Here is a 19899-nt window from a genome sequence, read left to right as displayed (position 1 = left end):
GTTCTCATCAACAACAACTATGGTCATTGATGATCAGCCAACATGTCCCTAGTATTACTGAACTTAGATAAATTTATAAACTAAAATCAAACTAAAGGACATTAGTGCCCATTGTAGCTGTTGATCACCATTGATTTACAGGATAATAACTATTTAAAATCAATCTTTTGATTCAATCAGCAGCATTGTGGTGCAATAGAATAAATTTAGTTTATTTAGATTTAAATTAAATCAAAAGCACACCAGCGCCCATCAAAGCTGTTGGTCACCTGCAACCAAGAGACTGAAGGTTAAATCAATTGGTCATCGATAACACAGGAAATTTAGATAGAAATTTAAATCAAATCAGAACACACCAGTACCAGCAAAACTATTGGTCACCAATGACTTATAGGTACAGAGTCACTTGGAATCAACCAATCAGCCATAATGTTGGAAAGTGCAATAAATTTAGATGGATTTGTGTTAAAATTAAATCAAACAGTAAAAGCCTCATTAAGGCTGATGATCAGCAACAATAACCCTTAGGTCATTAGTGCAGTAAATTTAGATACAATTTGAAATTAAAACTAAACAGAAGCACAACCAGAGCCCAAATGCCTAGAAAGCCATTTAATCATTCATGAATATACAGATAGCTAGGCACTATTCCTATAACTTATAGATCAATAGTCACTGTCTTATACTGGTATCGTTTTTCATCACCAGCGTAGAAAGGTACAATAAATTTTAAACAGATCTTTAAATTAAAATGAAGCACAAATTTGCCCATTAATGCTGTTGGTCACCAGTGACATACAGGTTAACAGTCACTAGATGCCAGTCCTAAAGATCATTGAAGTTCACCAATGAGGGGCAGAAAGAATTTTGATAACTTAAAATATAAAATTAAACTAAACACACCAGGACCCATCAGAGCTTCTGGTCACTAATGGTTTGTAAGGCAGTAACCACGGACTCATGCCTTAGTTACCATAGGCTTTTGATTACTGGCATTTATATAAGGTTACTGGTGTATGGTAGTACAATAAATTTAGTTAAACTTTTAAAATTAAATAAAACACAAGGCCATTATTGTTTGTAACTAAAGGACACCAGTAATTGTTACAGCTCATAATCAAGGCCATTGTTCACATGTTACCTATAGGTATTTAATTACCAACATATAGCAGTGCAATGATACTACAACAGGAATATTTATCAAAGCAAATGGATGGTATGTATTGGGTTATTGCAAATGAAATGGCCGATTTTAAGGATAAAGATTAGAAAGGATAAATTAGAGAATAAAAAAGAAAGTATCTGTTTAACCAAAGTAATTTCCAGCAGTATAAATGGTTAAAGGCAATTAATGTATTGCTGCCAGTCATTAGCAAAGTCATTAATACAATGTTTGTAGAAATCAGTGTCTTAATGAAGGATCTCACTGCCTGATAAATTGATGCATCATTGGCAAAGTAATTCTTAGGCAAAAAAATAGCTCAAGTGCCAAAAAAATGGTAGTTTATTGTTTATTTGGGAAATGTCAGGAAAGTATGGGAAATGAAGCACAATTTGTCATGCCGAATTGCTGATTTAATATATGGTTTAAAATGCCATATGTGGTCAGGTGTTAACCTGAAGATATGGGACTTCACATAGATTCACAAACGCTGATTGCTTAAGAAACGATTTGCCATACATTCGCCACATATTTTTATGATATTAAGCTGCATTTATCATTTCACTTCATGAAATCAGGAAATAGCAAAAATTATCATCAAAAAACCACCATACAGTAAACAACATAATCTTAAGTATACAAAAGTGTCTTAGAAGTGCTTTCCATAGAGCAATTTTAACCACCAAATATTGCTACAAAGGTTTATGATTGACATATGATATTAACATCAACAACAAGAACAAGAATGATGGAATATTGCTTTTTAAGACAAGAAAGTACATTTTCAAAAGTCATGCTTTGTTTTCATTAATGAGTTCATAAAACATTTCACCAGTCAAGCTTCTTTACATTTCCTAATAGTGCAAGAGCATGAAACAGTTGAAAAGTGTACAGGTGATCACTCATTCTAGTTGTCACGGATCTGATTCAATTAAATTATTTAATTCATTGAAATATGGATGAATGATAGATAAAGTGGAGGAAGGATGATGGCCACCTGGTTTGTTTCATAACCTCAGATTTCAGAATAAAATTTTGTAAACCAGTGGTAAGTAGATCTCTCATTAGTTGTTCCTCAATTCAATGCATTATTGATATCTTTTACATACACTGTAGAATTTCCCAATTTAAATGCATAAAGTTATGACAACCTTAACTGATGTAGTTTCATGGTCGTCTTGAAAGCTGTAATATTCAAAGTTTAATACTTGTTAAATGAAAAAATACTGCGTTTGCATCCCCTAGGTGCAGTGTTGTCACATGGAATATAGAATTTGCATTGATATCAGTGCTTGTTTGTTCTTAAGCCAGTACAAATCTTACAAGGTATTTCTTCCGCCTTCTTGGTGTGGTGGTCTTCATGCTGGGTGCGTATTCCAGAGGTCCGCGTTCGATTCCCGGCGAAGGCGTTGCATATTTTTCATCTTGCCTGCTTCCAAAAAATATTTAATATCTCTAAAGTGACGCCCGAACTAAAAGGGTGTTGGATGATGATTCTCCTCACCAAAGATTTGGCGATTGGGCCCCCAGAAAACCCCAGGCACCCTTTAAAAGGGGGAGTATATAAGGTATTTCTACTGCTTTCTTGGCATGTCTTTGCGGTCTGCACACTGGGCGTGTATTCCAGAGGCCCGCGGTTCAATTCCCGGCGAAGGCGTTGCATATTTTTCATATTGCCTGCTTCCAAAAAATACCTGATGTCTCTACAATCTAACTTAATTCAGTGACCAATTTATTCACAACAACCTAATACTTCATAGCGTAACATAACTACAAATATAATATAGCACTCCAAAAAGTTTAGAATGGTAAATATATTTCAGATGTTAATACCAATTTTTACAATATGCATTACTATCGGCAATATCCAGATAATTTTAAATGATACAAAAACAAATCAATTATTCAGATATGGTACATGGTATTTGACAAATCTTTTCCTTTTTACAATTTTATGATTTTTGTCCAATTTGGTAGAAATTAGGAATTACTCAATATTTCAATTCATGGTCAAATTTGGGGGAAAAAGAGGCCCAGCAGTAGTCAAGTGCTAAAACTACTGAATACTAGCAGTTTCAGTCTGAGTTCAGATTTCAGCAAATGACATAGATACATGGGAACTTTTATGGTAGTGTGACATGAATATCAGCCAGTTTTCCTTAAAAAGTCTTCCACAAAGGTGTATCTTCCCTAGATAGCCCTCATTTGCTTTGTCGTAATATAAATAATTCTACAGTTAACAGAATTTTTTTTTAAAGGAGTGATTGCTTTCTCTATGCCTTAGTCCATACATTTAAGGCAATGTGAATCTATACTTTAAAATAAGATTTGAACATTTATATTGTTTAATAATTAAAAACAGCTGTTTAAAATTATTGTATATATATTTTTATATCCCTTTAAAAATATAAAACTTCAAAAAAGCAATGCAGCATAAAAGCAAAAAAAAAAAAAAAAAAACTTAAGGTCATGCATTTGTTTAGATGCCTTTTCATTTAAATAACTACATAAAAGCATAAGCTTTAATTTAGCTTTTCAAAAATTAATGATATCATAACAACATAAATATGAAAAAAATGGGCCAAGTTCAGGAGAAGCAGCATTTGGTGTAGTAGGCATCATCGACAAAAGAGCTGAGATCTAATGGATGGCAAGTTCCATAGCAGTTCCTCTAATCATAGCTGTAGGAATGTAAAATGTTCATTTAAAAAACAACTTTGTTTGATATTGGATTTCTAACTTTGCAAGTTAATTTCTAATTGGAGAAGTCAAATTTTTTAACTTAATTTATTGACAATTAAAACTTGAAGTTAGAAATCTAATATCAAAGAAAGTAACAGATTGTTTTCTAAATGAATTGAAGAACATTGTACATTCCTACAGCTATTATTAAAGGAAATGTTATGGAATTCGTCATCCATTAGATCTTAACACTTTTGTCGGTGACACCAACGACACCAAACAATTAGCAATTACTCAATATGGTACCTTCTAAAAAACTTGCTAATAAATAGCTATAAATTCAAAATATTTACAATTATTTATAGAAATAATTTTTGAGAAACTAAAGTTTAATCAATAAAAAAAATTCTTTAAATAGTTCTTTTTTTTTTTTTTTTAAATTAAAGATAAAAGAAATTGTTACAAAAGATATATCACCTGTTTGCTTTTAACTCTTCTATTGAGTTTATCCATAGAGCCCCAAGTACCATCAAAATAATCTTCTCTCATGAAAGTCTGTCCAAGTCCTTGGAGATGTGGCTTGTAAAACATAGGATCTGACATCAACCATGGTTGGCTCCAGCTATGGGCTGTATCATCAGGAGGTAAGCTTGAGTCTCGCAAATAACCATGGGTTTCATTATACATGGAAATTGATCTAGGTACAGGACTTCGACTCCTCCCTCTTTCATATAATGACTGAGTACTGAAACTGGTGGCTCCTCTGCCCCAGCCTGCTCTGCGATTATGATAAGGAGGTGCTGAAACACCTGATAACAATGATTCCATTGACTGAGAGCTAATCATAGGATCTGTACCTACAGAACAAATCTGAACATCTGCTTCAATTTCTGTCTGGACAGATATTTCTTGTTTTGGAAATATTGAATCTGTGGATGAAGCAATAGATTTACATAACAAGTTCTGTGTTTGAACATCAGTGGATTTTGTAGTTGTAAACGTTTGAGTTTCAGTTGTTAATTTCAAAATAGCATCAATATTTTTAATTGAAATTTCATCTGATACTTGCAGGTTATCTTCAGAAACTTCTGCATTTGCCTGGGAAATTTCTATGCTATCTGCAACACAACCAGAATCTTCTACAACCTACAAAAACATGAGTGAATGACTCATATATTAACTTTTTTTTATTACATGAATTTCAAATTGCATATTGTAGGTACAAATTCCATGATTCCAAATGATGAATAGAAAGTTTTGCAATATAAATAATTTTAATTAATCAAATAGAATGTAAACAATAGCGAAATCCTTAGCTCTAATGATTATTTAAAAAAAAAACTCTACAAATGTAGTTTATATGATTTCAGAAGAAATAAAACCTTAGAATAGAGAATTTGTCTAAAGATGAAAGAATTTTAGATATACAGAAACATAATAAAAATATAACAATATATTCATTTTAAGAAATTTTTATCATATATTAACTAATTTAAATAAAATTTTATTTATGATATTACAAACACAAATTTTACTATAATAATTATGAATACAAAATTCATAACTTTACTTGTTAATTAAAAAAAATAACTTACATGATTAGTGTTTTATTATGTAAGTATATTTATATCTAAAACAGTACAGGAAATCTGGTGTTAGAGGTTGATTAAAAATGCACATATCAGATTAGTATATTATGAAAAAATGAGTGTGATTATTAAAAAAAAAAAAAAAAAAAAAAAAAAAAAGAGAGAAGAAGAAGAAGAAAAGAAATCCATAATTGTTCATTAGTTCATGGAAATACATTCACAATTCTGGCATCCTTAAAATTTCAAGTTAAATACACATATATATATACATGTACTTAAAATTAATTTAAGAACATAAATACTTACTTTTACAATAAAAATTTATAGAAAAGAATTAAATGTACTTGCATCATCTTGAATGTTAAAAGGCTGATAGGCTTTTTAACATTCAAGTCACTTTAGTTTATAAATATATATATACATTATATTCAATATATTCATTTGACTAGTTTATATATATATATCATAACAAAAAAAAAATAACAATTAAAAGTTTATCACTGTATGTCAACAACAGAAAATTTTTTAAATTACATTGATGAAATATTGGTCAACTGCTACCTTAATTTATAATATAACATTAATAAATGAAGAAAAAAGTCATAATGAAACCTCATAAATGCAATACTCAAAGAAAATCATTATATATTTAAACAATCGTTAAAAAATAAGAAAAGTTAAAACAAAAAGTTAAAACTCAACTTCTTGCTACTGCAGAAACAAAGGGCTTTGTGAGTAGTGACAATAAAACAGCACAAAATTAAATGATGCAATGATGCATATAAAATAATAATGGAAAAATAAATTTTTAAATGCAATTTTTCTGAAAACTATATCTAAATTTCATAAAATAACAATTTTATGCTTGATGTATATTGTGGCTTGTTACCATTCAGAATTCAGTCAATGATTTTGTTCGATTTAAAATTACATTAAAATGTTTCAACTTCTTCAAATTTTTTTGCATTTAAAACAAAAAAACAGATGACAAACTGAAATCTGTATTTTTGTATGACAATACATACTCTTTCTTATTGTTATATCAGTACATCACATACAGGGCATAATTCTTTTCTTTGATGTGAGATAAATGCTGAGGCACTTCACAGAACATAAAACCAAATGAAGAAAGCAGTATTAGAGGGCGGGAATCTCACTAGGTTTTTTAAAATATAGAACCAAAGTTTTAGCCAAACAGTGTAGGGAAAAAAAATCATAAAGAATCTGAAGAAAACCCCCATAGAAGGTATTCAAGAATGTGATAATTATGCAACAAGACATTAAAAAATAAAGGCATTGGTTTGTAAAATGAAAAGTAACAGTAGACTTTTCACCTCTTTTTTATATACCTGCTTTGTTTTGTGATACTTTTAACAACCTGAAGTATTAGCAAATCTACAAAAATTAGATGATATAAATTGAATTCTAAAATCCCCTTGCATGTACAAAAAACACTGATTTCTCAAAAACTGCAGAAGAATGAACCAAATTGAAATAAATTATTTTGGGAATAAATAGCATCATAACATACAAACTGAAATCTGGATATGTGTAAATAAGTCTAAACTATATTTTGAAACAAATGAAATTAAAATAACATTTGACAATAAAAAGATGACTATCTTTTAAACAAATGAGAACTTTTGAAATTATCAGAGAATACGATCTCCATGTATATGTACATATATATATCACAATCTAAATTCATGCTTTCAATCAGATAATTCATTAAGAGTCTGGAGGATAAAGTTTCACTCCTCTAAGAGTATGGTATTCAAGACATCGAGATTTCTAGAAAGAAAATTTTTCACCATGTGGAAGCTTTTAAAAGAATATAAGTTCTACACAAGATTTTCATAGAATTTTTGCTCAGTGCCTTTAGTTTCAAGAAATTCATCAACCAGATTTGCTCAGTGTTGAGAAGGATTATAACCATCAAAAAGAAAGTCTTTATATGCACATTTGATTTCAGTCTGAAAATAAGTGAAGAAGGACATTCATTCATCACTCACTACATCATCACATTTGCATCACCATAATGGTCATATTCCCCAACACTGAGAGGGAGTGATATTTTGTATCCTTTAATTCCTGTAGATATTTAGAACATTAAGAATATTAAGCGGAATTGTAACTCGTTACTGAAAAAAAAAAACACAAGACTGTTCACACAGATTGTCGACATTACATTCATGAGCATTTTAAAATGAAAATTCAGCAAAAACATCCTGAAATGTGGAGAAGATCTTAGGAGTTGCATGACAAAGCACTAGCTTAGTTCTCTTAACATTTATTGTGTGCCAGTTTTTGACTTCCTCAACCAAGTACAAATGACATTCCCCATTTTATTTACCAGATTTAGCCTCCTGTAGTTATTTTGTTGCCAAAAAAATCAAAATGAAGCTCAAGAGGAAAGATAATGCAAAACATAATGAAAGAAATAATAGATAAAATTTATAAAATTTTAAAAAATCTGAAAGCTTTAAGATTTTACATTATGCCCAAAGGGGTGTATCTTTCACGTTTTGTGTGTTAACTTTATTTATTAAATATCATGCTCTTTACACTTAAACCATAAAATTCAATTCAACAGCAATATCATAAAATAATTTTTAAATGAGCAAAGCTTTGGAATTTCCATTACACAGTCTTGCACACTGGAGGTAATTTTTTTTATTTTTAATTTTTGTGTGTTGCTATTGCTCACTTTGAAATCGTTGAGTTTGTTAATCAAAAATTCATTAAAGTGTTACAAAATATGAAACTGATAATAAAACAAATTTCAAATTCCAAATTTGGGCTTCCAGATGATCTGATTTGGCAGAAGATTATGTTATTCAAAATTTGATGGCTCTAGGTACTGTTGTTTCATCCCAGTGTGAGAAACATACATACATTTATGGAGATTCTTCTTTATTTAATCTCTTTAAATATAGCACAGGGCGATAATTTGGGGGGCAACAGTTTGAAAAGTGAACTAACATTTATAGTGAACGAAAGCAAAATACCAAAATGAAATTAATAGTCCTTCAGGGCAAATTGTCCCTATGGACTAAAAATGAACTCCATGTGTGTTCACAGACATTGAAATCATGCTAGGTATGTTGCATTAATGTAGCAGCAATACATGAAGTTGGTTAATTTATTATAAGTGTGCAATAATAATAAATATATTCTGGAAGCTTTTGGCACACATCTTGCATACACTGCTAAAAAATTGTTATTTTTAACAGTGTAAAAATGAAATTTAATTTATGATATATCTAACTCATAATTTTTATAAATATGCACAGGTTCATTAAAGATACTTTGTATGGTGTACATTATGTACTCATTCAGAGAATAATCATTTTCCCTTTATCTAGTCATGAGCTCACTACATTTTTCTTCTGTTTCTTCTTTCACTACCTTTTCATTCAGTCTTTCTACATTTCTTTTCTGTTTCTCAATAATGCTTGATTAGTCAACACGATATACTTCTTTTATTCATGATATTCTTCTTAGTCAATATGATAATCTTTCTTGCATATGGCAAATTTTGTTCAAAGCTCTTTTTTAATTTCAAATCAAACAAAATATTGCAATTTTTTCAATCAATACAATAAATCTTGTTTTCTACGTTTTAATGAAATTACATGTAATTTAACTATAGTCAGTGAATAGAATTAATATATTTATATTTTAATTATTTATGGCAATGTTTGTGCAACATACCTTTTCTACATAATAAAGCCATAACTAATTAAAGTTAAAAATTCAGTTTGCATAAATGTCCAAAAAAAAAACTTTTATGCAAAATGCACAATATTTAATGAATTTCTTTATTATATATTATACATTAAAAATCTCATAATTAAATCCGAACATGTTAAAAAAAGAGCCTCATTAAAATAATTCAACATGGCAAAAGAATGCCAGAACTGTGAAAATATAATAAACCCACCTGAATATCAAAACAGCCTCTCTTCAAAACTTCTACATTTCTTTCTTCAAGGAAATTAGAGCAAGAAAGGAACTGGAAAACCATGCACTGACATAAACTGAACAAAATTATTTAAGAGAACTAGAGCAAAACATCCATTTTATACTACCATGCAATGATGATTTTGGGGTAAAAAAAGTCTAAAGTAATTGCAATTCTCAGAATATGGCAAGAATGAATCTTAAATATGAGCAAATAAAAGCAGATACTTTTAAAACCTATAAATTTTAAATTAAAAAAAAAATTAATGCATGAAAGAAACACTTAAATGAATTCTCAAGTAATAATAAACAAATTCTAGACAATATGACTCAATATTAAAAAAAAAAAGTTTAAATATATCCTAAAATTTACTCATAACTAATATTATACTATGAATAAAAGAAACTGCAGTTTATACCTACCAAAAGGTATACAATACATGTAATCAAAAAAAAAAAAAAGTAAAGCATGTTAATTACAGTCAGCAATATTCAAAAGACTATAAATGCAAACAAATAAAATTTATAAAGGTACTAATGCTTAAAAATGTAACAGAATGATGCAAATTAAAAATCAGTCTATAAAATTAAAAGTGTTTTGATTTGAGGTACAAAACACTTTAAAACAAGTGGTGCTTCAATTTAATATCTTGAAAATTCAAAATTAGATAATTTGGAATGTCATTAATTCTAGATGTTCTAATGTCTTCAATCATTAAAAAATTGCTTAATTTAATATTTTCTTTTATTGATTACAATTTAATTGCGAGAAAGTGTATTTTCGATTTATTCGGATAAAAGTATAGTTAAGAATTAAAACTATTTCCAGAAGCATGTGATTTATAACTTCATTTAAAAATAGGACATAATATAAACTACAAAATTTACCTCTTGGAACTGTAAACAGAAATTCTAGTGAACTAAATATGATCAAAATCCTTTTGTACATTCTATAAAAGTATCCCAAGACTAGCAAAATTAATGAATGTTTTGTAATTATTTTCTAATACAGATAAATCCTTATAAATACTTTCTAAGATTAATTATGATTTCCCCTAAAATTGATGCAAGTTAAGCAAGAAATTTTAAAAGTCTATACGTATAGGGGAAAAAATCAAAAGAAATTCAGATGAGTAACTGTTCTCCATCTTTGTTTCTAGCTTTAGAATTGTATGTACAGTGCATTTTCTCTCAGTAATTAACTGCTAAGACATAGTAAACTAAGAATTATTTCCAAAATAATTATATTGAATAAAAAATAATATACTCAATTCATTAAATTTAAAGATCTTACTAATCTACATTTTTCCTCCTCAAAACAGCAATAATTACTTCAACAAATCCCCCCTTTTGTTCGTTTATATGAGTATTTTTTAATGCAGATATTTTTTTAAACTCAAAAAAAAAAAAAAAAAAAAAAAAAGCACACTATTTTTGAAGTCTTACTAATGTCACTTGATGATGATGCATTGCATAATTAGGAATCAGCTCCAGAATAGATATATATTAAACTAAAGCAACATTGCATTCTTGTAATCTAATAACTCAGATTAAGCCTGGATAACTATATTTGTGCTCCACATGTAAATACAGATATTCACAATATATTCATGAAATAGCTGATAAATCAAGTGAGAAATTAAAAGTGAATATTTAGTTTCACACAGTGTTTACTAGCAAGTAATGCTCTCCTATGACAATATATTTTTGATCGTTTTAAAACCAAAGGAATAAACTTCTTTAAACTAGTTAATAGAAAATATTTTTAAATTATAAATATTAATGCCTCAATATTCTACATATTCTTTCATATTAAAAACTATTTCTTATTGCAAGTTGTCATAAGTTATGTCTGATTATTCAAAAAAAGACAGTATCAGAAATATGTATAAAAATGAATGTGACCAATCAACATAACATTTTAAATACAGTTTCAGACTATTAAACCATAATTTAATTTTTTCAACTTCTGAAGAATTACAGGAAAACAAATAGTTCAGAAAATTTTGCAATTTTTCATATATTCTCTTATAAACTGCAAATAATTAAATAAATAAAAACCAAAATGATTCCATATTTGACTAATGTTTATCTCTATTCAATATCAGTGATGTCTACTGAACAATAATTGCTTAAAACCAGTCACTTTGCTTGCTTTATTTTCAAAGAAAAATATAAAAGAAATACAAGAAATTTATTGAATCTCATTAGCATAACAAATACATATATCAAAATGTATTACTCACATAAACATAAACGAAATACTTGTAAACAAATTTCTTTGATTCACATTCATGTAGATATCCACATGATTCAACACATTCACTACAGTAGTGTATAACAGTAGACATGTTTATTCATTACGTCACACATTTAAATGAATAAAAACATTCCCATTTGCGTATAGCTGCTCTTAAAAAATCACTAAATGAAATATAAATTCAATAATGCATTTTGAATTATTTATATCACCTTTTGAGCTTCTCTATGTTCAGAAAATTCAGATGACGCTTCAGCATCCCTGTTAACTAGTTGCATTGGAGATTCACTGTCTCTATTGTCCACTGGTGAAATTTCACTTATTTCTTGTGATTCTGAAGATTTCGTTCCATAACTGGTTTTGCAACACACTTGACAAATGTAGATACCTGGAGGATTTATGAATGTACAGTGCACACATGACCATGGTTTTGTTGGCTTTTCAGGAACTTTAGGCTCAGCATCTTCTGCTTGAACTTCTGCAGTATCTAAAAATAATTAAATAAGATGTAATAAATTCATTTTTGCAAATACAATGTTCCTTTACAATTGAAAGTTATAATAGTCAGCAATCTCAATAACTTTAATTTCATAATAAATATTACATAAAGCATTATAAAGAGTTTAAATGATTTAAAAAAATGGCAATATTTCCAAATAAGTATGGTGAGCAATAACTAGTGCTTTAAATATTGGTTAAGTATATGCATTAAAACAGTTTTTATTATATGCACAAGTAAGATATTTTTACTTCTGTCTTAATACTCTAATTAGCATTAACTAGGGCTTTAAATATTGATTAAGATCTTGCACAAAGTTTACAGCATTAATATTTTAAAACTTTGGAGGAATTTCTGGAGCCTTTCTCTTTGTTTTGTCTTAGCATCTGACACAATAATCAAGCTTTTTGTTGTAATATAGCACATACTCTTAGATACCAAATCTGCAATTTAGTGTTATAACTACACTAGAGAAAAGCTGAAATATATTGCATGCATGAAATTTTCAAAAGACCTGAATAAAAGTATAAGTGAATTCAAAATTCTTAAATCATGTTCAGAATTCAAAGATAGAAATTAGGATGCAGATAAATTTAATAGCATTCTATTGTCTATAAGTTCAAAATTCATAAAATAAAGCCCATAAAATCCTCCATATTAGTTACTTTCTACTTACTCTGTTGAGAAGCTGTTTCGGTTACCGAGCCATCAACCATCTTGTTTTCATCAGTGGCATGTTCTGAAACTGTATTTACTTCTTCATTGCTTTGTTCTTGTCTAGAATTGGTAGAACTTTTCCTCACTCTCTGCATTTCTGCTTGCTGATGCAAATCTTTGATGAAATTTGGGTCAACGGCTGGTGGAATATTAGGATAAAATGCACTACCAGGATAGGGATAGTGAAAATTAGAATCTGAAAATATAAATGTAAATTATAATGAAAATTCTTTTTCTACTGCTTCTTGCATTTTATTGAATTATATATTATGATCCAAAAATGAGCGATGTGTAGAAAAAATAAAAATAAAAAAAAAAAAAAATAAATAAAAAAAAAAGATAGAAATTTTTGTAACAGATTTCTTTACTAAAAATTTAAAACACACTTCTTTAATCCTTTAATATTTTAATATTTATTAAAATACTAATATTTATTAAAATATTATATTAAAAATTAGAATTAATTTCATAATTATATAATGCAAAAGTTCTATAATGTATGTAAAAATTCTTTTCTACTTCATGAAATGAAGTGCTTTTACTTTCAGTACATTTATCTTGACATATTAACAATCACTGATATTGTTGATTGATATATTAACAATAGTTTTATCAAAATATGGTGAGTATTTTGGTACCATCAATAATACTTCAAAAATACTGGTACTAAATTTACTCAAAGATATTTGATTTTATTCTTCCTTGTTCAATTTTGAGCACTTAGTAAACCGATCAAAATAAAGAAATCGGTATAGTAATTATATTTTATACAGGCTTGAATATAAAATGACCCTGCACTTTAAAAAAAAAAATTGGGTAAAATGCAGAATCGCCCACTTATTTGTTTCACATTTGTTTGGCAACTTTTATAGTAAGAATAATTGTATTTTTGTCAATTTTCTTTGACTTTTTAAGTAAAAATAGGTCGATGTGTACATGGACAAAGTCAAGGGAGTGCGCAATGCCATTTTTTGTGCAAGTCTGGGATTTTTTTTAAGTGAAAATAGGCAGATGTGTACATGGACAGAGTTTGTGCAATTCTTAAAAACGTGCCAAGCAGTGGGTGATTGAGGAAGAAAAAATTTCATGAGGAAGAAAAAAAAGCTTGCATATGAAACAGCCTTTCATACATAAATCTGATATACTGAAGATCTACAAAGATGATAATTAACTAATCTAAGTATTGTACCATGAAGAAAAATTAAGTAAATGCATTTTGTTTTAATGGAATAGTTAAGGTATAAATAATATATTGCCTTTATTATATTTTTTAAATATTAGACTGCATATATATAAGATGAATGAGTGATTTTCAGGGAAGCATTTTACAGGAAAACTTATGTCATACATTCAGAGTAATATACTAACATGAAAATACAGCAAAACCTCTCAAAGAAACAACCTCTCATAAATAACCACCCTGAAAATGATAAGTATTTCTCAGAACATAAATAAACTTAGGACAGAACTATTCTTAGTAGTTTAATATGGAAATAAATATATATTATTAAGAAAATTACATATTTCAGTGCATACATGCATCTATGTATATGCAATGAGTACCTCCTAACATAATGAGCAACTCCTTTCTCACAAAGCCTACAAGCAATTACTACTCATTATTATTTGATGAGTAATGTACAACAAGCATAGCTTCGTCAGTCTTTTAGTTGAAGTCTACAACCAGTGCAAGTAATTCTTTTTATTATAAGTAACGTTTACAAGTAATTATTTTTTTGTTATCATAATACCAAAGCTATAACATGCTACTTTAAACTGTTCAATAAAATGTTATTATGTAAGTGCTTTATTTAAACATAATTTCTCATTATCTTACCATTTTAAATTGCTGTCTGATGATTATATTCATACACTTTGTTTAAGCTAATTATGCAAAATTCAATTCACAAAGGATTTACAATACTTATTTTCAAAACATTTCCAGAATTTTGTGAAAATTTCATAATAATTCAGAGAATGTAGACATCGTATTTTCAACAATTACTTACTTTATTTAAACACAATTTAAAAAAGATTAAATAGCAAAAGGCTACTAAATGCAATGTTAAAAGGGAAAATTCTCTATGACTGAAATTTTCCAAACTATGACTGAATCTCTATGACTGAAATTTAAAAGAATTCTTTCAATTTTGCACTCGCATGAATGTTATCATGAAAATAAAACATGATCATAAAAGCACCTTACATCAAATGTAATATGTAGATTTTATATATGTAGATATGAAACATCTACATATATAAAATCAAACATAAAATGTAATACAAAATCTCTTTTAAAAGTAATTTTTTGATTAATAATGTCATAATAATACATATAAAAGAAATAATAAAGAGTCTAAGAATAAGTTTCATATTACATAAAATGGTGATACTTTAGCAAAAATATAAATAAAAATCAATATTGATTTCTGTATTCACTTAAGAGTCATTTTCTCACACCTACCAGCTATAGTCTGTTACTTTAGAATTGGCACTTAGAATCATTTTCCTTACCTAATGTGAATATGAGTAGTTTCTTCAGAAAGTCCTCCACAAAGGCAACCCTCCACTTAAGCAAATCATGGCCTTCCCCCCCCCTCAACTGCTTTCTTCCTACTTCTTCCCATTTAGCATGTTTCACTTCATGTAATGCATATGAATGTTAGTTGAATTGAACTGTAGTCTCAAATGTGGTAGAGAAAGTAAATGTGTGAGGTGATCATGACATGCATTATTATTATCATAACTGAGGTATGGTGTAAAGATGAAGTGCTTATTTTAATATAACAGACTACAGTGCAAGGCTTTCAATTTAATTCCTCTTCTTACTTATTTATATACCATAATAAAATTCTACGCTTTATTGATTAAAGCAGAAAATGCCCTAAATTTCTATTTTTTGAGAAATATATGATGCATAAAATATCAAATCATCACTTTGAATGTCATAAAATGCCAAAACATGTAAAACTTAAGGCCCACCAGTGGCCGAGCGGTAAAGTCGCTGAACACTGGTAGTTCGGTCCGAGGTTCGAATCCCACGAACGGGATGGCTGCATGGGTGTTTTCGTGGTTTTCCCCATGTGTAACGTGTATACAAGCCAGTTTCCCTTAGAAAGTCCTCCACGAAGGCAACCCTTCCTTTAAGCAGATAGCACTCGAGGCTTTGCCGTAATTAAATAACCTAACCTAACCTGTAAAACTTAAATTACTTTTGAGATCCCAGCATTCTAGAATGTTACTTTACTTTTAGCAATATCAGCAATAATATTATTAAACTCAATTTCCTTACTTATTTGCTGCACACAGCATGGGAAATGTTATAAATATATGATCTCATTTGTTAATAACTAGTAAAATTTACACCAAAGGTGAGGAAAATTTATTGCTCCATTACAGGACTGAACTCAGAACTGAATAATACTAAAGATTCTAATTTAGAATTATAGAAGGCATTTAGTATTATGAACTATATATATGGATTTCATTTCAGAAAAAAGTGTGAAAGTTCACAGAAACTGTCTTTTACAACTTCTGCTTTATCTTTCACAACAATAAGAGAAATAAAACTCTGTAATCTTTTTTTCAAAGAGGAAATTTTCCTTGTTAATGTCAACATGATCAGGATTTGGTTGACATTCATTTTATCATACAAAAGATTCAATGAGTAAAAAGGACATAACATAGATGTTGAAATTTCTGATTTCTTGGACTGCTGCATCTATGATAAAAAGAATATTTCTCTTCAACTTAGTTTTGTCAGACAACTGCATCTCCTAATTTTTTACTCATCAGTTTTTTCTTTTTGCCCCAGAGATCTCAGATCCTCAAAATTTTTTTACATAAAAGTTCCTGAACTGGTTACTTCTTTACTTCCTCGGAGAAAAATACATTACAAACTTTGAGATTTATGTGGCATTCTTGCATATTTAATCTTTTGATTTAGAGAAGATACACATGCAGAGACTCTACTTACAGAGCAGAGCAGAAGTGTCCATTTATAAATGGGAGCAAGTTTCTGAAAACAGTGAATTGGCCTAAAGTACACAGTTAACATATAATTAATAACAATATGATATAAAATATGTTATTTATAAAGAGGCAAAAATTTTAATGCTGCCTCTGATTATGTATTACAGTCAAAAGTCGTTAATTCGGACACCCATAATCCGAAATAATCTATAATCCGGACCTCAAAGCTAAAAACTTTCTGCGCATGCGCCGCATTGACACATGCGCGTAGGCGTTTACGCATGCGTTGTAAGACCTTTACGACTGCGCATATGCGTGTGCGCAAGTGCAGAATATGTTTACGCGTGCACGTCTAATGTATAACGGACGGTATAAGCTAAAATTATCTAATTATCTATTTCAGTTAATGTTGATGATTGCGTTGTTCCTTAATCTTCGAACTAGATCTGGCTTATTACTTTTTTCAGACTGTAAGAGCAATTTTATAAAAGTAAACTTGAACTTTCGATTATGTCAAATAGAACTTCCGATGCTGGAGCTCCCAAAGGATCCACAAAACGAAAGTATGTTTCGATGTCCATCAAACAAAAAGTGGAATTGCTGCAAAAAAATGGATAAAGACATGAAGAAGGTGACAGAGAGGTTAGTGAAAACAAAAAAAATTTCGTTTGACAAATTAGTCGGTATTCTCGGCACAGCAATTACGGGACTTGAACAGCGGAACTTTGTAACTGAACAAGAAATTATGTCTGTTTATAGAATTAAAGAGAAATTATTATCACATAAAACGAAGCAACTTAAACAACTTACATTGAAAGAAATGTTTAATAAAGTACACCAATAAAACCAATAAATATTAAGCTTTTTTTTTTTTTTTTTTTTTTTTTTTTTTTTGTGTGTAAATTTTGATACCCTTTAGATCATAATTGTTCTTTATTTCATAAATTACGGTTTCATAGTTTTAATTTTAGAATTTCTGCATGCCATCTTACGAGATTTAAACTGATGATCTATAATCCGGAAAAATCGATAATCCGGAATTGCCGAAGTCCCGACGAGCCCGGATTAACGACTTTTGACTGTATTAATTTCTAGAAGGCCAAGGAACTACAATACACCACATGATAACATATACTTTTCTTCACCTATTGAATGTTCTACAACAATGAATATTTTCAAGTAAATTTAAACTCAAAAAACTCAACAGCATTTCCTACTGAAATTAGAACATCCCAATGATGAAATTAAAATATAAAATATGAATAAACACTACATTTTTTTACTTCCTTGTACGAAGTAAAGAAAGTATTGTAATAGCAAAAATATTCGGGTATCATATCTCAATGAAAATATCCATTTTGACTGTCATTGAATGCAATTTAACGATGTTCTTGTGCAACATCTGTACATAAGGAGCAAATAAAGAACTGTTTTCCCTAAAGGATTTAAAATGGATTCAGAAGAGTTTTTTTTTTTGCAACATCTTTACATACATACATACATATGTATCTCACATAACTCAAAAATTAGTAGTTTCAGAACGTTGAAATGTTATATAGAGGACTGCAAAAACGTGTTATTGTGAACCTCCCTTTTTGGGTGCAATCGCCTGCACCAAAAGTACAATATATATACACACACCCACTCTGTTACTCAGCTCAGTTTTTTTTATTCTTATATGTTGGTAAATTGTGCATTTTTTGCTTTAAAAATGATTGAATTATGTTGTTCTTATATTCCGGTTAAGTTTTTTATGCCCTTAGTTAATCTGCACAACTATAAAAGTTGTTTAAGTATGGCTAAGCCCAATTTTTTTTAGCATAGCAGTCATATTTGTTTATATTTGAAATTTAGCAGAATAGTGAATTAAGTCTGTTTCCTCACCTTCAGTGTCTTTTTGCCATGTGGAACCAAAAATAAACTTTCAATTTTGTGCAATTGAATGAAATATCTATATTTGACGAAATTCGAAGATATTAGTTTCAATGAAATGCAACAAAAAATGCATATAATTTAATATTCCATACAAGGAAGTCATGTGTCCACATCAGATTTTTCCAAAAGGGAACAGTTCACAAAAACAGAAGCTGCATGTTTACTTATGGATTTGTACATCAACAAATTCTGCTTTTCTGTTAAATTTTCTGATTCTATCTCTGAATTGTACTATATTAACCTGACATTGGAGAAGTATTATCATAATGTTATCCATCCATGTATTCCTGCAAAATTATAGATAAACTCTTCATGGCAGTTTTAACTTTTGTTTCAATGAAACTGAAAATTTTTGTTTCAATGACCGAATGATTTCAAAGTCTTAACTTTATTTTCATTGGTCTTAATGTTGTGCAAAACTTAATTAATTTGATTCTTATGAAAAATATTAGCTGTTGGACATCGTGGAAAAACAGTTTGTCTCTTTTAGTCATTAAATAACTTTTCTCTCAAAAGTTTCGTAAGTTCATTTGAAACAGTGCACATGAAAAAAGATCTAGTGAAAGATGACAGAAGGTGATAAGAAACTACATCTTTTTACGCAAACAAAACATCTAAACTATTTTGTGAGCAATGTATTTACATTGCTCACAAAATGTATTTACATTGCTCACAAAATGTATTTACATTGCTCACAAAATGCACATCATTTTAAAATACTAAATTTTAAGTATGATATGGGGTAATAAAAAGCATCAACTCTTTTTACAGATTTAATTAGAATGAAAATTTAGAATGCCCTCTATTCCAGTAATCACCATTCATTTTCCCTATGTAACTAGTGGCAACAATATTCCACAACATAGCTCTAAATAATTATACATACAATTAAATACTTTTTCAATGATTTGATAACAGCCCCACTGAATATTAATGTGTAACAGATTAAAAAAGCTAATGATGAATAGAACATTTTAGGAGAAAAAGGCTACATATCTTCACTACATGGTGTAACCATGCGATATACTTTTAAAATGCAACCAATGTGATATAAATAATAAAGCAATTGCCTAGGCATACGGTTTATTGTTTTACTTTTAAGAATTCATATTGTAATATA

At 29.0% G+C, this 19899-nt stretch overlaps 1 protein-coding gene across 3 annotated transcripts in view; it reads right to left on the bottom strand.

The window, feature by feature from the left end:
* LOC118203840 (uncharacterized) overlaps window positions 1-19899 on the bottom strand; it is a 156065-nt gene that overhangs the window by 73782 nt on the left and 62384 nt on the right. For 2 of the 3 annotated variants that reach the window (XM_035376128.2, XM_035376129.2), the window contains exons 8-11: window positions 12832-13068; window positions 11869-12143; window positions 9377-9448; window positions 4322-4990 (exon numbers count right to left, since the gene is read on the bottom strand). In XM_035376128.2, the coding sequence (XP_035232019.2) occupies window positions 4322-4990; window positions 9377-9448; window positions 11869-12143; window positions 12832-13068 (1253 nt within the window). The remainder of the gene's footprint in view (window positions 1-4321; window positions 4991-9376; window positions 9449-11868; window positions 12144-12831; window positions 13069-19899) is intronic. The other variant, XM_035376130.2, reaches the window with a different exon arrangement.

Source organism: Stegodyphus dumicola, chromosome 2 (genome assembly GCF_044657685.1).
Source record: "Stegodyphus dumicola isolate Sdum_Otavi_A_Nest chromosome 2, ASM4465768v1".
Lineage (NCBI taxonomy): Eukaryota > Metazoa > Arthropoda > Arachnida > Araneae > Eresidae > Stegodyphus > Stegodyphus dumicola.
This window is presented reverse-complemented; position numbering and strand designations above follow the sequence as displayed.